Source organism: Agelaius tricolor, unplaced genomic scaffold, assembly GCF_023055355.1.
Source record: "Agelaius tricolor isolate 1412-34295 unplaced genomic scaffold, bAgeTri1.0.p SCAF_33, whole genome shotgun sequence".
NCBI classification, from domain to species: Eukaryota; Metazoa; Chordata; class Aves; order Passeriformes; family Icteridae; genus Agelaius; species Agelaius tricolor.
Window position 1 is genome coordinate 1034123 of NW_027269293.1, and position 16366 is coordinate 1050488.

General features: G+C 57.3%; 2 protein-coding genes across 2 annotated transcripts; one reads left to right on the plus strand and one right to left on the minus strand.

The window, feature by feature from the left end:
- Positions 1-147: 147 nt before the first annotated feature.
- LOC139602240 (heterogeneous nuclear ribonucleoprotein M-like) lies at positions 148-8347 on the minus strand. Its single transcript, XM_071451896.1, has 3 exons — positions 8052-8347; positions 5427-5596; positions 148-363 (listed from the first exon to the last, which is right to left on the minus strand). Exons 1-3 carry the CDS (start codon positions 8330-8332, stop codon positions 299-301), a joined length of 516 nt encoding a protein of 171 aa, XP_071307997.1. The 5' UTR covers positions 8333-8347; the 3' UTR covers positions 148-298.
- A 652-nt stretch (positions 8348-8999) lies between these two features.
- On the plus strand, positions 9000-15449 carry YJU2 (YJU2 splicing factor homolog). The gene is made up of 8 exons (XM_071451892.1): positions 9000-9122; positions 9672-9772; positions 10378-10522; positions 11536-11670; positions 11833-12014; positions 12421-12541; positions 13570-13741; positions 14747-15449. The coding sequence occupies exons 1-8, from the start codon at positions 9099-9101 to the stop codon at positions 14836-14838; spliced, it is 972 nt and encodes a 323-aa protein (XP_071307993.1). The 5' UTR covers positions 9000-9098; the 3' UTR covers positions 14839-15449.
- The last annotated feature ends 917 nt before the right edge of the window (positions 15450-16366 follow it).

Here is a 16366-nt window from a genome sequence, read left to right on the forward strand (position 1 = left end):
GGAGTTTGCAGCACCTGCTGTTGCACCCTGGCCCTTCCAAACTCAGCCAACCACTCAAGTGACTCTTCCAAAGCACAGGAACATTCCAGAGCCCTGTCCTGCCTGCTGGGCTCCAGGGTCACACGGCCAACGCCACCGGCACGCGGGGAACAGCTCCTGCCTGCAGAGCCCACCCCACCTCCTCCCATCCCACGGCACTCCTGCCCTAGAGCCACTGCACATCCACACACTCGGAGCCTCCCTGGCCTCCTGTCCAGCACACAGAAACATTTCAGGTAGAAAATCCACAAAGAAACTCTCAAACACTTACCCTTGACTTTCCTTCAGCGTCCATTAAGAGCTCCACGTATGTTACCTCACCAACTACAAATCAGATTCCAGACGACACAGATACCAAGGGAGAAAAGCCAAGAAAACAATGGGAATTTAGAACAATCAACAACCGTGTATGGAGCCTCTGCCTTATAAGAAAGCCCAGAAACACTCCATGTTCTCTAGACCACAAAACTGGACAATTACAGGTATGCAGTAAAGGCTTCAAGCACTTCAATATGTTCTTGGTTTTCCTCCACCTCAAAAGACAAATTTCCACAGTTCCCTGGATCTTTAGTGCCCACTCGTTACCTGAGGCAATCCAAACCCATGGGAAAGGCTGCAGGAACAAGTTTCCTTCACTTCCCACAGGATGCAGTCCTGGCTCCATAATCCAGAATTTCAAGTGACTTGTTTTTGTCAGGATTTCAAAACTAAAAAAGGAGTCACACTGAACCAACAGATCAAGAGATCACTGCCTGCCTGCTGTTCATTTTAACAGGTTTTTCTTAAGCCACAATAAATTCTATTTTAGCATTCAAATCTGCCATATTTGCTCTCAAGACAAAACTGTCAACAGCAAAAGGCAGTTCATGGAAAACTCCACCTTTCCTCACAGCATTGGGATTGCCTCTCTAGGACCAAATAACCCTGGCAGGGACCTCCAGAATGCAACTACCCAAATGGCTGCTGCCTTTGAAGGGACTGGCATACAGAAGAATGGAATAAACACTTTTCAAAAAATGTTTTTTCATTTCTGGTTTTAGAAGTCCTAGGGTTTAAATTTAAAGCAGGAGGAAGGACTCCAAGCTGCATCATCAGGACAGTGGAATGTTTAATTTGTGGGAAACCACGAGCCAGTTGAGTATGAACAGTTGAACTGGAGCAAGGAGCTGGGGTTTCACAGGACTCTGCCAGGCACAGAGGGAGGTGCTCAGCCTGACCTCCCCAAGGCCAGCAATTTACAGGACACTGTGAAAAACTGACAGCCTGGAAGGGCTCTCTTGAAGCTGGAAATAAAAAAAAAGAGGAATGCTTAATGAAACCACTGATTTGTAATCTCCATTTCTTATTTTAAACAATAATTTAGCAGTAAGAGCATTCCAGGCAGAGAACAGCATGAACAGCTCTGATCCACTCCTGCTTTTGGGAAGACAATGTCTGAGGCTGGAAAAGGCTGGCAAGTCCCTCTGAAAGGGACTCCAGGAGTGTCCATTACCCCCACAGCTCCAGCAGCTGGATCCACGTTGGGATCAAGCCTAAGAAGGAATTCCAGCTGTAATCCCTCTGAGCTCCCACCAGAGGGATGCTCCCAGGGAGTCCTGGGGGCTCAGCACTGCCCGAGGTTCTGTCGCCGTCCAGCTCAACAGCAGCAGCCAGGGTCCAACCTCACCTGGGGCAGGAGTCACCAGCTCTGCCCAGCTGAGCTCCACTCCAAAGCCTCTCTGAGCCACAGCTTCCAGGGCTGGCACTCCCCAGAGCAAGGGCTCTCCTCTCCCACCTACAGCTCCTCACAAACAGCTCCCAAAGGAGTTTGCCAAGCTTGAGGATATCCAATACCGTTGAACATCTGCTCGTGTGACCAATCCCTGACTCTGAAGCACAAGATCTCCAGGAATCCCTTGGAAAGTGGAGTCTGTGCCAATTTTGCTCAGAGCTTCCTGTTGGAGCCTTACAGATACATGAAAATCCAAATATCCAGCCTGAAGTAGCTGCTTTGCTCTGAAGGACACCTGAACTTCCTAAAGAGCCCAATTTCAGAACAGCAGGAGGGGGGAATGACACCCCCACTGCAACAGCTCTGAGCCAAGACAGAGCCCACAACCACTGCCACAAAAATGCTTTGATTTCACCTTAAAATGTGTGAGAGGAGCCAACCCAACCCCTCTGCCAGGAGAACATTGCCTGCAGCTGGCAAAGGAAACCTTTTTTTAAGAAGCTAGGCTGGGTCACATTTTAATTGGAGTTTTGGGGTGTTTTTCTAGATGCCAAAGCACAGGATGCCACGGAAAGGTACCAGGAGCAGATATCCATGTGCTAGACCAGGATAAATGCCCAGTGACCCTGGCAGGGTTCCCTTGTGCCAGAGCACAGCTGGATTCTGACAGGGAACATCCCAGTGCCACAAGTGGAGAAACTTCATCCAAGCACAAGAACTGTTACTTCAGGAGCTTCTCAAGGGAGGGAACTTCCCAAAGACACTGGCTCCAAGGCACTGCAGGTTCAATTAAGGAACATGTTCCCCATGGTGTCTTTAAGACTTAATGTAGAGGAGACTGATTTATGGATTTATTTGAACCTCACAGCTAAAGTTTGGAAATGCAGCTTTTTCCCAAACCAAGAGACTGGAGCAGAATTTACTGCAATAAGCAGAAATCCAAACTGAAGGAAGCTTCAGTGCTATTTGTCACAGCCACTATTTTTAATCCTCTTTAAAACTTGGCATCACTTTGATCAGTAAGGAAAATGCCAATGTTCAAGGTGGGCTGCTCCAGCAGAACTCCAATACTCTGCAGGGCCTGTCCAGGAAGCTCAGGTCAGGATTCTCAGGGTGACCTGAGGCCCTCAAGACATATCTGGGAACTCCCCAGAACAAGCTCAGACAGAAATAACAACTTTAGCCTGGGCAATTTGATTTTAACAGTTTGTGGCAAGCCAAAGAGCTCTGAGAGGTGTGAAAGTTGCAGAGGGAACTGGGAGCAAGCACAGAACTGGGACAGGGGAAATGCTTTGTAGCAGTTATTCCTCGGCCTCCAGGGCCTAAAGTAAATACTAAATATGGAAGGAAAACCCCAAACTGGCTGGATGTCTCCTCATCTTCTGAAGAACCAGTGATCCAAGAGGATCAGGAAGCTTCACATTTGCAACATGAGGCAAAGCAGAGCTGGCCACAGCTCCTCCCTCATTTACAGGTAAAAGCTTGGGACAGACAACCCCTGAAAAGTTACAGGGGAGAGAAGAGGAGCAAGTTTTACATAGGCAAAGCTTTGGCTGAAAAAGGGAGAAGGGAAACCTTCCCAAAGCAGAGACAGCAGTCAGCAGTTCTGTCACAGATGGGGAAGGGAAACTTCCCTTTTGTGAGAAATAACCAGACAAAGTGATTTAGGCTCTTGAAGAGCTCGGGCAGCAGAGGGAGTGTAAAACTCCCTGCAGCCAGGAAGGGCTGAGATTCCTTGGAAAGATGGTGAAAGCCCAAGGGAAACAGAGCAACTCATCAGAGACTTCAGCAAATGGAAGGGGGAACAGGCCAAGGGCAGAGCAGCACAATCCTTCCCCATCCCTCCCTCCATGGCCCCCCAGAACTCCACACTGGGACCAAATCCTGGGGACTCTGCACTAAGGTAACACCTCGTGTCTGCCAGCAAAAGCAGGGAGTTCCAAACAAGAACATCTCTTCATTGCATTACCAAGGTTCCCACTGCATACCTGTAATTGAGTTTCTGCCACCAATCCACTGCGATGCCCGAGCCACGGCGTGGGGAGAGACACAGAGGTGGCACCTGGAGCAGCCTGGCCACTCCCAGGCTGCAGGAACAGCCCCGAGCTGAGCTCCTGCTGCTACAGCAGCCCTGCAGAGCCCTCACACACCCAGGGTTTCCCCTTGGGCACAGAATTCCACCTGCTCCCAGAGCCTGGGACGTTTGGCCTGGCGTTCTTACGCTTCCGAAGCAAGAATTCCAAGGGGTCGGAGTTCCTGGGGCTTGGAACTGCTCTGCCTCGGGCCAAGGACTGAGCACAGCTCAGAGCAGCAGCTTGGGAGAAGTCCAGAACATCTCCACAGCAAATCCAAACTGTTGGATTCACCAGCAGTGCCAAACCCCGGGAATGATCCCAGTTTTAGCAGGACAAGCCCTGCAGCCAGAAGGAAAAGGCTCCAATGTTCCCTCAGGAGCATCTGCTGGAATGAGCAGCTGAACAGCCCGGCAGGAAACAATCCCAGCCCGGCCTCTGCCATCCACGGGAACTGGAGAGAAACCAGCAGACACTGGGAACAGGATCCAGCACAGCACAGAGACTTGGACACCTCCACACCCGGAACACCAGCGGCTCTGGGGCAGCCCCGGGGCACTGAGGGCTCCATCCATAACCAGGCTCTGCTCAAGCAGCCCTTGAGGCTGACACTGCTGCCATGGCACAAAACCACTGCTGCCTCTCAAAGAGCCCCTCATTAGGGGAGCTCCCAGTCCCCACGGCTGCTCCACAGACTCTGTTCCCTTCTGCCACCGAAGACAAACAATTGAAACCCTCTGGAACTTTGTTTTCCCCTTCTTGAGGCCACACCTCAAACACCTGAGCTGTCAGTCCTTGCCCAGCTCCAGCACAATGACCACTGCCCATGACCCTGGCTCCAGAAGTGCCCCACAGAAATGTTGTGCTGTTACTCTGAACTCAGTTTAGACATTTTAAGGCTGGAGAAGCCAAGGATTTTCTTTCGACTCCACTGCACTTCCAAGGTGACTTGAAAACTAGAAAGCTGGGCACCAGCCTGAAGAAATGACACTACTTTAGACTTGTCACTACCTGAGTACTCAGCTCAATCCCTTCATCTTCCTCAAGAGATGAAGGCATTAGGTCAGCCAAGGCAGCTCCCATCCACATGGGAATTAAAGGGAATTGTGGAAGGGGGAGCACCACAAACCTGATTTCCAAAGCCCTGATTCCGCTGCAGCACATGCCAAAGCACCAACCTGAGTTTGCAGGTCACCCTTCAACACATTGAACTGCAACCAATGGCAGAATGGCTCTTGAAGCCAGCCCAAAGCCCTGCGAGTCTGGGGACACCACTAGATATCCACACACCAGAATGCCCAAAAAACATTAAAATGCTTCAGAAAGTTCTGCTGCACTTCAAAGCTAAAATCTGCTGCAATCCTGGGGTTGGGTCCCTAAGGAAAACACTGCTAATCCTGGGATGAGGCTCTATCAGCTGCATGCCACAGGAAGCATCCCCTGGAAGGCTGCCAGGGAAGAGGTTGTGCAACACCCAGGAGGCTTCGGGAAGAGCCTTCCCAAAGTGGTGTGGCCACGAGCACCCAGAGGTGAGTGCTGAGCTGCAGAGAGAGCCAGGCAGGGCTGGAGCACAGCACAGCCTCTCCACCTGAGCTGCACTTTACCTTTCTCTTTGACCAGGTCCTTCAGGGACTGCCACTTGACGTCGAAGGGGATGTTGGTGATGAAGGCTCGGTACCTCTTGGCGGGGTTGGCGTAGGGCTCGAAGCGATTCCCTCCCCTCTTCATCCCCTTCTCCTTCTTCTTCTCATTGGGGGTCGGGCGCTCGCCTTCGCTGCAAGGAGAGACCCCTGTGAGCTGCTGGGGATGGAGCAGGGGCAGCAACACAGAGGGAACAAAACCAGAGACCCCTGGGAGCTGCTGGGGATGGAGCAGGGGCAGCAACCCCAGAGAGAAACCAGAGACCCCTGGGAGCTGCTGGGGATGGAGCAGGGGCAGCAACACAGAGGGAACAAAACCAGAGACCCCTGGGAGCTGCTGGGGATGGAGCAGGGGCAGCAACCCCAGAGCTGCAGCACTGAACCCCTGAGCAGTCTGGGTGATAAAGAACACAGAGGGAACAAAACCAGAGGAGTTTGGATGGGAAAGGACACAGAGGGAACAAAACCAGAGGAGTTTGGATGGGACAGGACACAGAGGGAACAAAACCAGAGGAGTTTGGATGGGAAAGGACACAGAGGGAACAAGACCAGAGCTGCAGCACTGGACCCTGAGCAGTCTGGGTGGGAAGGGACCTTAGCACAGCCCATCTTGAAAGGAAAAAAATCAAACCAAGGGAACAAGAAGTTTCAGCCTCAGCCTTACATAATTCCCTTCACTAATCCAATTAATCTCCTTGCTCACTCAGTGCTGCTGGAGAAGATGTAGCAACATATCCTGAGAGGAATTCAGAACACATCAGATAAGAAAGCTGAAGTTTCTACAATCTCTCTGCTCTGAGCTTTTCCCAACCTAGCACCTGTGCAGCCCTGCAAATTCCAGGTCAGAAATCCCAGGAAACCCCTTCAGGACCATTTCAATCCCTGAACACACACAACAGCCTGCAGGGAAAAAGGAAATTAAGAATGTCGAGGCCTCTGAAGGTTTCTTTTGATAATATTTCTATTCTCCCTGCTTCTATCATCCAGCAGCCAAAGCTTCTCCAAACACAACAATGGAAATTTTCCAGTCTTTCTCTCACTGAACTTTTTTAAAGCTTATTAATGAAATAATTAGAACTCCAAAATTAAGACTTGAAATAGGACAATTCTTTTTCCACCTTCCTTTCTGTTTGGTTGATGAAATCACACAAAATGTAGCTGTGTTAAAAGCTGCACTCAGATTTTAGTTGTTATTTCTTAAACTGGATTTCCCCAAGGCCAGGGGAGTGTTGGTGTTATCCCTGTGGAAATGAGAGCTCTGCCACGTGGAGCTGGACATTCCAAACAGAACTGCACCTGCAGACACAAACAAATTCCCTGGAGGCATCCCAAATGTAACAGGGTGAGGAAAACCAAAAATCACAGCAGAGAGATATCTTTATTTATACTCCCAGGAATTAACTGGCTGCTCATGCAGACAAACTGCAGATTCCACGTTCCCAGGAGTGGTGGGAACAGAATCCAGGGTGGGAACACCCTTCCCTGTCCCTGTCTCTGCCCCTGCCTGGCACAAGCTGCACAGTCAATGAAATCGTGTCTGTCAGTATTTTATTGCCCAAAGCACAGTCTGACTGTTCTCCAATGGAAAAAAAAATAAATATGGATCTTTTTCCCCTAAAGGGACACTTGGAAAGCTGTTCCTGCTCCCGGGAAACACAAATCCAAGCTCGAGTCTGCAGCAGGAATCACAGCACACCAGGTTCAACCTGATTTTTATCACCCTGCCATGAAACCGAGCACAAAAACGCCCTGAGGGAGAGAAGTCCTTTCTATTCAGTGCATTTGGTACCAAAACCGGCTTTGCCAACTGTGGAATTTCCATCGAGCATCAACACGAGGAAGTGAGAAGCAGCAGAGGCTTTTTGTGCTCTTAATCCCCACGTTTACAGAGCCGGAACTGCAGCGCTGCTGATTCTGGTTTGAATTTCTCTAACGTTTTACCGAGGGATTGTGCAACACCTCCCCAGCACCACCTTAAACTCTCACCCTCGAGGTGTTTGCGCTCCTAAATCCCCTCACACGTAAATTACCTCCAAAAAGAAACACAAAAGGGAGCAGCAGGATGAGGAGGGTGCTGAGAGCAACAGAGTTCTTCCAACTTACTGAGAGCACAGAAAGTAATGAACTTAAACATCCCCACGCTGGCACAGCCTGCTCCGCCCAGGGAGGCCCAAACTCCGCCAGAACTCAGCAGCAGCTTTTCCTGAGGGGATGGGGTGACCCCAGGGGATGAGGGAGATCCCAGGGGATGAGGGGTGACCCCAGGGGATGAGGGGGGATCCCAGGGGATGAGGGGGGACCCCAAGGGATGAGGGGTGACCCCAGAGCTCGCTGCCCGCCGGGACCGGGCCCAGAGCGCTGCGGGAGCCCCGGAGGCGCCTTCGGGACGGCCCCGCCCGGGATCCCAAGGCGTGCCCGGAGGGAGCAGCGGCCGCAGAGCCAGGAGCGGCCCCGCACCGGTATCGACCTCTCCGGGACCCCTCGTGAGCCCCGGTCCGTCCCGCTGCCCGCAGGCCGGGCCCAGGAGCGGGGAGGCCGCACGCGGCCCCTCGGCCCCACCGGCAGCGCGGCCCCTCACGGCCCTCCTACCTCTTAGGGGGCGGCCCCCCCGCGCCGGCCGCCCCGTTGGGCGCTGGCGGAGCCGCCGCTGCCGCCGCGGCCGCCGCCGGGGGCGGCTCCATTTTCCCGGGGGCGTTTTGCGAGGCCGCGGCCGCCGCCATTTCCCAGCGCGTCCTTTGTGTGGGGAGCGCGGGGCACGACGGGACGGCGGCGCAGGCCGGGCCGCCAGGGGGCGCCGCTCCCCGCATGCGCGCGAGGGGGAACGGGCGGTGCGCGAGGTGGCGGGAAACGGCGCGTGAGGCGCTGCGCATGCGGAATGAGGCGGCGCCGCCGGCGGTAATGGCGGATCTGCGCGGGAGCAGGGTGGCGACGCCGTGCAGGAGGCGCGGGCAGCACCGGCGAATTAGGATCTGAGAGTGCGCTGGGCTGCAGTCATGCGGTGCGGGCGGGGCTGGCGGCAGCGGCACCTGGGACTGCCCGCGCTGTACGGAATGGCGGCAATGGCAACGCCGCATGCGCAGTGCGGAGGTGCCGTACAGCATGGCTGCCACGGCTGTGCATGCTCAGTGGAGTGAGCGAAAAAACAGCTGAAAACTCAACGGGACTCAGAGTCCTCGGTTTCTAGAAAGAAAGTGACATTTTAAACACAAAACAGACTGTTTGGGGACTGTTAGCTACATGATAAGTATGCGTCAGGGGGGACCGGGGCCCACATGCCATGTTTCTGTGAGGAAGCCGAGTTTCCTCAGCCCAAGATCGCAGCCCCGGGATTCCCCTGCCCCAGATCGCAGCTCTGGGGTTCTCCAGCCCCAACCGGAGGACAGCCTCCCGCCAGGACCCAAAAATCTGCGGAACTGCTTGTGAGGCCGCGGCTTTCCGCGGACTCTTGGCTGGGTTGCACAACAGCCGTGGGCGGATCCTTTGACAGACAGATGGATCAGCCAATAAAAGGCGAGGATCGGGGAGGCCGCGGCTCGCTAGACCAATGAGCAGCGGAGTGGGCTGGGCCACTCCCGGAAGCGGTGAGGGGCGAGGGGGCAACACCGGCAGCACCGGGGATCGGGAGAAACCGCAGCGATGTCGGAACGGAAAGTGCTGAACGTGAGTTGGGGAGGAATCCCCGCCGAGAGGACCGGGGGAGCGTCCCGGGCCGGGCTGGGCCAAGGGAGGGTTCCCCGAGGGCGCTGGGGGGGTCCCGGTTGGTTCGGGAGTCGCTCGGGATCCCGGGATCATTCCTTTTTCATCCCTGGAAAAGGCCCGGGATCGAGTCCTAGCTGTGCCCGGTGCCCGCCCTGTCCCCAGCCCCGAGCACCGCGTGCTGCCGGTGCCCGTCCATGCCGTCCTTGGGCACCTCCAGGGATGGAGACTCCAGACCCCCCCGGGCAGCTCATTCAGAGTTTATCAACCCTTCCCATGAAGGAATTCCCGGTATCCGGTTTAAATCCCCGCTGGGGCCGCTTCCACTCATCCTGTCGCTGTTCCCTGGCAGCAGAGCCCGAGCCCCACCTGGCTGCAGCCTCCTGGCCGAGCTGTGAGGAGTGAGAAGAAGTGCTCCAGCATTCCCAAATCTGCTCTGTGTCCATAGAAACATTCCCGGAATTCCCAAATATAGAAACATTCCAAGAATTCCCAGATCTGCTCTCTCCACAGAAATATTACCCCCCGGACTTCGATCCGGCCAAGATCCCGAAGCTGAAGCTGCCCAAGGACCGGCAGTATGTGGTGAGGCTCATGGCCCCCTTCAACATGAGGTGAGAGCAGCCCTGGAGCCGTGGGGTCACTCCTGGAACCATGGGATCACTCCTGGGATGGGTTTGGATGGCCTCAAAGCCCACCCAGTGCCACTCCACCATCCTAGGGTGCTCCAAGCCCCATCCAGCATGGGCTGGAACAGCTGGAGGAAGGAGGAATCTCCTCCTAAGGAGGTCCAGATGTTGTTGGGTCCAGGCTCCACATGTGGCCTCTGGTGACCCTGGGCAGGGAAGGGGGTGAAGGAGGGCAAGAGGTGCCACATCCAGGCTTTGTTAAACACACCCAGGGATGGTGACTCCACCACGTCCCCGGGCAGAACATCCCAGAACTTTATCACCCTTCCTGTAAAACACTTTTTCCCAATATCCAACCTGTATTTCCCTTGGTGCAGCTTGAGGCTGTGTCCTCTGGTTCTGTCTGGAGAAAGAGCCCAGCCCCAGCTGAGCACAGGCACCTTTCAGGAGCTGTTCAGAGCGATGAGGGCACCCCTGAGTCTCCTTTTCTCCAGGCTGAGCCCTCCCCTCCCAGCTCCTTCCCAAGGCCTGTGTTCCCAGCCCCTCACCAGCTCTGTTGCCTTCTCTGACGCTTCCCTGCCCCTGGCCAGGTGCAAGACGTGTGGGGAGTACATCTACAAGGGCAAGAAGTTCAACGCCCGCAAGGAGACGGTGCAGAACGAGTCCTACCTGGGGCTGCCCATCTTCCGCTTCTACATCAAGTGCACTCGCTGCCTGGCTGAGATCACCTTCAAGGTGAGCCCCCCTGAGCCCCAGCCTCTCCCTGCCTGGCTGAGATCACCTTCAAGGTCAGCCCCCTCTCAGCCCCAGCCTCTCCCTGCCTGGGCTGGATGTCCTGGTTTGGAAAGCCAGGAGGCTGCTAAGGAAGGCAGGAGCCTCCCCTGAAATGGAGAATGTGAACCCTCCCCACCCCTCTGAATTGCTGTAAATTTTAAATTAAGGGGCTCTCAGGCAAAAATATGGGAGCAGGAAATAATAGTTCTTTAATGGGAAAGGAAATGGGGAAGGGGTGTGGGATGGAGATCAGGGGAAGATTTTTCTCGCCTCAGGGCAGTGGGATGGAGATCAGGGGAAGGTTTTTCCCTCAGGGTGGTGGGATGGCGATCAGGGGAAAGCTTTTCCCCCCTCAGGGCAGTGGGATGGAGATCAGGGAAAGATTTTTCCCCCCAGGGGTGTGGGATGGAGATCAGGGGAAGGTTTTTCCCTCAGGGCAGTGGGATGGAGATCAGGGGAAGGTTTTTCCCTCAGGGTGGTGGGATGGAGATCAGGGGAAGGTTTTTCCCCCTGGTTGGTGGGATGGAGATCAGGGAAAGGTTTTTCCCTCAGGGCGGTGGGATGGAGATCAGGGGAAGGTTTTTCCCCCCAGGATGGTGGGTGCTGAATTCCCCCAGGGAATGGGTGCTGCCAGGAGCCTTTGGACAATGGGGTTGGTGAGGTTGCCCCATTCAGAGGCAGGAGCTGCTGTCCCTTCCAGCTCAGGGTGTTCCATGGTTCCCTGACTCTCCTGCCCAGCAAAGGCTGATGGAGTGGGGTTTTTTTTTTTTGGTTCACTAATTTGAGATTTTCTGGTTAATGTATTAAAGAGTGTGGTGGGTTTGGGAAACCACAAAAAACACAACAGCTGAGTCTTGGGGGGGGGTTTGGCTGGATCAGCCCTTCCCCAGTTCATGGAGCTGGGGGATGTGTGGCTGTGGGCTGCCTGGAGCAGGATCCCCACCCTCAGTGGTTTTCCTGCTGTTCCCCCTCAGACAGACCCTGAGAACACAGATTACACCATGGAGCACGGGGCCACCAGGAACTTCCAGGCAGAGAAACTCCTGGAGGAGGAGGAGAAGAGGATGCAGAAGGAGAGGGAAGAGGAGGAGCTCAACAATCCCATGAAGGTACAAGGACTGCAGGAGAACCTCTGCCACTCTGCCTGACAACTTTCCTGTCCTACCCAAAAATGAGGATGAGGAGGATCCTCTTGTGCTTCATCCAGCACAAGGTGTTGGAGGTTCCTATCAGGCTCTGCTGCCTCAAGTATCCCAACTTATCCCACCCAGGTCCTGGAGAACCGAACCAAGGACTCCAAGCTGGAGATGGAGGTCCTGGAGAACCTGCAGGAGCTGAAGGAGCTCAACCAGCGCCAGGCCAACGTGGACTTTGAGGCCATGCTGAAGCAGTACAAGGAGCTGGAGGAGGAGCAGAGGCGCAAGGAGCAGGAGGAGGACGAGCAGGAGATGAAGTGAGGGGGCTGGGAGGGCTGGCAGTGCCATGGGCCAGGCTGGGCTGGGAGAGGGGGGCTGAGTGACCAGGATTTGGGGGCTGGGAGGAGATCCCAGCCTGTCCTGGCAAAGTGTTCAGGCAGAAGGAGTGGGAGGTCCTTCCCACCCAGCCAGGCTGGCATTCTGTGGGATCTGGGCTGCTGGAGGGGCTCCAATCCCCTGGGAAGTGCCCTCCCATGGGCACAGCCCCTGCTCTGGGCTGGAGCTCCAGATCCCAGGGCTGCTACCCCTCAGGCTTGAACCTGATCCCATAGAACCCCCTGGGCAGGGGGATCCCGAGGCTCCTCGGCCGTTCCCAGCTCCCCTGGAGCGAGCAGGGCCTGGCAGTGGGGTGGACCCAGCTCCAGCACTCCTCTGTGCCAGCAGGGCCATGCTGGAACAGGCCCAGAACCGGCGGCTCCTGGTGGATTCCGACTCTGACGAGGAAGCGGCCAAACCCCGCCCCAACCCCACGGCCCAGACAAAACCCACGGACATCCTGCAGGAGGTGAGAGGGGCACAGCCTGCCCTGCCCTTCCCCAGCCCCGCTGCTCTGTCCTGCAGCTCTGTGTGCCCATTGTGTCCCTCTCCGGGTGACACCGGGCTCGTGTCACGCCTGAGCGGCTCCCAAAGGCCGAGTCCCTGTGCACTGGGCTGAGAGGAGCCGGGGATCTTTGGGGATTCCAGGCTGGGCTGGTGACAAAGGCAGGCATGGAGCTGCTGTCCCCATCCTGTCCCCACCCTCCCTTCCTCGGGAAGAGCAGCTCTGCTGGGCCCTGCTGCTGCTTCAGGCAGGATTTCAGTGTTGGGGCTGGGCTTTGGATTCAGGCAGAACAAAAGAGCTGCCAGCCCCGGCCTGGAGGGAGGGATTATCCCAACAAACAGCCCTGCCCTCCCCCTGCTGTCATCCCTGCCCCAGGGCCCGCTGGGCTGGATCAAAGCTGCCGTGCCTGGGGTTAATCCCAGCCGTGGTCCCTGGCCTGGCACTAATCCCTGTGCCCAGGGCATCAGACTCACTGGGTCCATGGCTGGACCACCTGCAGGCACCCAGGGCTGCTCAGTGGCCTTGAAATGAGCTGATAAAACAGAGAGAAAACAACTTTTACCCTGCAGGGAGGGATAGGACACGGGGGAATGGTCTGGAACTGAGGCAGGGGAGGGTTGGATTGGGTTTAAGGAGACTTTGAAGCAGTTTGCCCAGAGAAGCTGTGGCTGGAAGTGTCCAAGGTCAGGTTGGACAGGGCTTGGAGCCACCTGGGATAGCGAAAGGTGGGATTGGATGGACTTTATGGTCCTTTAAGATTCTTTTCTCTGCCTCCTCAGCATTCCCAGGGCCATCCCAAGGCTGGGTTTAGCTCTCAGGCAGTGGGACATGGATCTCCAGGGGCAGCTTTGCAGATCCACATCCCCGTTTGTCCGGCCTGTGCCGTCCCTGCAGGGCAGAATTCCCCCTCAGGCCCCTCTCCTCATGTCTCTGCTGCTTTTATCCCCAATCCCCTCCAAGCTGGAGCCCCCTGACCCTGGCTGTGCCCACAGGACCCCCAGCCCCAGAGCAAGAAGCCCAGGATGGAGAGCTGGGAGCGCAGCGTGGGCAAGCTCAGCACCAAGGCCCAGCTGGCAGGGCTGGTGGCCCGCAGGAAGGAGAAGGAGAAGGCAGATCCTGCCCTGGAAAATGGGATGGAAACCAAAGGCACCACGGCCAGCACTGGTACCTGCCCTGGCTGGGCCCTTGGGGGCTCTGACACCTCCTGGATGGGGTTGGCTCCGTGCTCAGAGCCTGGGCTGGGGTCTCTGGTGGGGTGGTGTGAGAGCAGGGGGTTGTCCCCATTTCCAGGAGCTTCCTGTGAGAACAGGGGGTTGTCCCCGTTTCCAGGAGCTTTCTTTGAGAACAGGGGGTTGTCCCCATTTCCAGGAGCTTCCTGTGAGAACAGGGGGTTGTCCCCATTTCCAGGAGCTTCCTGTGAGAACAGGGGGTTGTCCCCATTTCCAGGAGCTTCCTGGTGAAGCTGAGGCTCCCTCCTGGCTCTTGGCTCCCAGCCACGGCCTTGGGGACAGATTGCCAGGGCCAGGAGCTTCAAAACACCAGATACAGCCCTGGGGACGTCACAACAGCGAGATAGGGGTGGAACAGCAGGAGAACTGCTTTGGTTTGGGGCCTGGTGATAAATCCAGCCTCACTGCTGGAGCTGGGAAGCTTTAAGGACCACAAAACAAGCTGGAAGGTTTTCCAGCACCTCAGTGAGCTGCCCAGCAAGCCAGGGGAGCTGTGGGTTTGGGGAAGGACATTTGGGGGATGGATTTGTTCTGGCCTGGTTGATCCTGAGCCTTTGGCTTAGTGAGTCCCCCCTGGGAAGGGGCAGCTCTTGGAGGTGTCCCTGTGCTCCCCCAGCCTCCTGCTCCTGCCTGCTGGCCCCTGGGGTGCTGGGAGCCCAGAGCTGGCTCCTCTCTCCCCTTTCCAGGGTCTGGAGTCTCCCAGGGGGCTGTGGAGGGAGAAGAGGGGGTCCCAGACCTCGGTGCTTCCCACAGGGTGGAGGAGGGAGCTCAGCCAAGGGCTGCAGGAGCTTTTAATCCACCTGAATTTATCCTCCCTGAGCTCAGCGTCCATCCAGGGATGAGGCTCCTCTGGGGATCTCCCCAGGCTGCTGTTCCCACACCGGGAACTGCCCTGGGGAGGCTGGACCTGACCGGATCCTCTCCCTCCCTCCCCTTGCAGGCTCCCTTCCAGCAGCAGCAGCAGCAGCAGCCACGTCCTCGCTGGGTTTGTTGGGAGCCTACTCGGACAGCGAGGACAGCGCCAGCGACTGAGGAGCCAGCGGGGCGGGGACAGCGGGGACGGGGCAGGGACGGGGCTGTCCCCGCTCCCGGCTGCTCCCGGAGCCCCACCCGGGGCTGGAAGCGCCGCCAGGGGCCCGGGGGGTCCCGGCCACCGCTGTTGTCACCTCCGGCCATGCAGCAGCAGCAGCAGCAGTGCAGGGAAGGTGTTCACCCTGCAGCAGAGCCTGGTGGGTCCCAGCCCTGCTCCCAGGATGTGTTTGGAAGTGCCAGGGCTGGACAGGACTCTGGTGTGTCCATCCTGGGGGTGCCACTGCCCTCACTCCCCCCAGTGACCATGCCCAGGTCGGGTTTGGGGTGTCCTGACTGCCCTCCAGCAGCGAGGGGACCATGGGGCTGTGCTTCCACAGGGGTGCAGGGGCAGGTGGGCGCTCAGCCCCCCTCCTTCACTTCCCAGGGCGTGTCAGATGCCACCTTTGCACACAGCCGGGGCTCCTGCAGCCCCTCAGTGCGGGGACAGGGCTGCCCTGCCACCAGCAGCCCCCCCAGCTGTCCCCAGGAGCTCGGGGACAAAGCCCTCCCCACCATTCAGCAGCCACCACTCCAGAATAAATGGGATCAGGCAGAGCCAGATCCGAGCTGCATCCCAGAGCTTCATCTTCATCAGAGACTGATTTGTAACGTGGGCACTGTGGGACCCTGCCTCAGGGACCCCCACCCACCCCAACTGGGGCCTCCTCACCCCTGGCCGTCAACTTCCCTCTCATCAAGGCACCCACCTCTAATTGCTGAGCAGCCTCTGGGTAATTAACGCCCTCACACAGGGGTTGGGGGGCCCGGGGGGGGCTCTGGGGCGTCAGAGAGAGCTGGACAGAAACCCAGCCCCCCCCCATCCCAATTAGCATTCTGTGCACATGCCTTAATTAACCTCTTCAAATATTAATGCTGGCCACTGGGCTCAGCCCGGGGCTGGGGGGGCACCAGGGGGGTCTCAGGCCGTGTCCTCCCAGATGTGTCCCCCACTGCCCAGCTGTCACCACCACCCCCAGCACCAGCTGGGACCCCGAGAGGGACCCCAAGGAGAGGGGAGGGACCTTTGTTCCGGGCACAGACAATGCCAGGAGGGGACTCAGGGCAGGACTGGGGGGGTCCCCACCTCCTGCCCCCCGTGTGGTGCCTGAGCCCCCCCAAACCCGGCGGCAGGGGGGGAGCAGAGCCCCCCGTGCCCCCCAGGATGAGCTCCCCGGGCGGGGTGATGGCGATGGGGGGGTCGTTGTTCCCCCCAAAGCCTTGCACGCCCCCAGCCCCATTGAGGGGGGGGGGATCCCATCGCCGGGGTCTGGGGGTCCCGGTGACCCCCCCCATGTCCCGCTGTGAGCGGGGAGGGACCGCCCGGTGTCGCTCGGGGGTCCCGGTGCCCCCCGCCCCTCGGGGGTCCCTCCGTGTCGCCCTCGCTGTCCCTGCCGCTGTCCCCTCGGTGGTCTCACCCCCCCCGTGCCGGTGCCCCCGGCGAGGCGGGCGCGGGGGGGTTTCGGGGGCTCCGGTCCGCGCCGCGCGCGGC